Source organism: Colobus angolensis, unplaced genomic scaffold, assembly GCF_000951035.1.
Source record: "Colobus angolensis palliatus isolate OR3802 unplaced genomic scaffold, Cang.pa_1.0 Scaffold64, whole genome shotgun sequence".
Classification (NCBI taxonomy): domain Eukaryota; kingdom Metazoa; phylum Chordata; class Mammalia; order Primates; family Cercopithecidae; genus Colobus; species Colobus angolensis.
In genome coordinates this window covers 219,183-219,785 of record NW_012120043.1, presented here as the reverse complement: position 1 = coordinate 219,785, position 603 = coordinate 219,183, and the positions used below count along the sequence as shown (strand labels likewise).

The 603-nt window shown below is 67.2% G+C and overlaps 1 protein-coding gene across 1 annotated transcript in view; it reads right to left on the bottom strand.

The window, feature by feature from the left end:
* The window catches only part of MADCAM1 (mucosal vascular addressin cell adhesion molecule 1), an 11,855-nt gene extending 11,738 nt beyond the window's left edge, over positions 1-117 (bottom strand). Inside the window, exon 1 of the mRNA XM_011963968.1 lies at positions 57-117. Coding sequence (XP_011819358.1) covers positions 57-117 — 61 coding nt within the window. The remainder of the gene's footprint in view (positions 1-56) is intronic.
* Positions 118-603: the final 486 nt, after the last annotated feature.

The window sequence follows — 603 nt, the reverse complement described above, 5'->3', positions numbered from 1 at the left end:
CACCCCTTCCTCGCTCCTGAGCCCCTCCCCTCTCCCGCGCCCCCTCCTCTGCTCACCGCAGCCCGGCTGGAGGAGCCCCAGAAGCCCCGCCAGCAGGAGGGCCAGGCCCCAATCCATGCTCGGTCCCCTCTGTCCCCGAGGCCTCGGGGAAGCCGCTTAAATAGCGGCGCCCGCTCCTTCCCGCCGCCCCGCGAGCCCGCTCCAGCTGCTCCCCGGGGGCTTCCCAAGGGGCTTTCCCGGCCTGACCCCCGACCCTGGAGGCGGCAGAGAGGCAGGGGCTGGGGGCCAAAGATGGGGCGGGGGCCCCCGGGGCCAGTCAGGACGGGCGGGCAGGAAGGTCTGGGTCCGTTCCAGGCCTTATTTTCAGGTACACGGGATGATCGCAGACGGAGGCCGGAGGGTCGAGGTCAAGTGCATGGAAGTGGGACAGAGGCCGGGCAGCGCTGCCCCGCCCCGACGGCGGGTCCCCTGCGCTTTTTCTTTTTCTTCATTTTTTTTTTTTTTTTTTTTGAGACGGAGTTTCGCTCTTGTTGCCCAGGCTGGAGTGCACTGGCGTGATCTCAGCTCACCGCAACCTCTGCCTCCCGGGTTCAAGCGATTCTC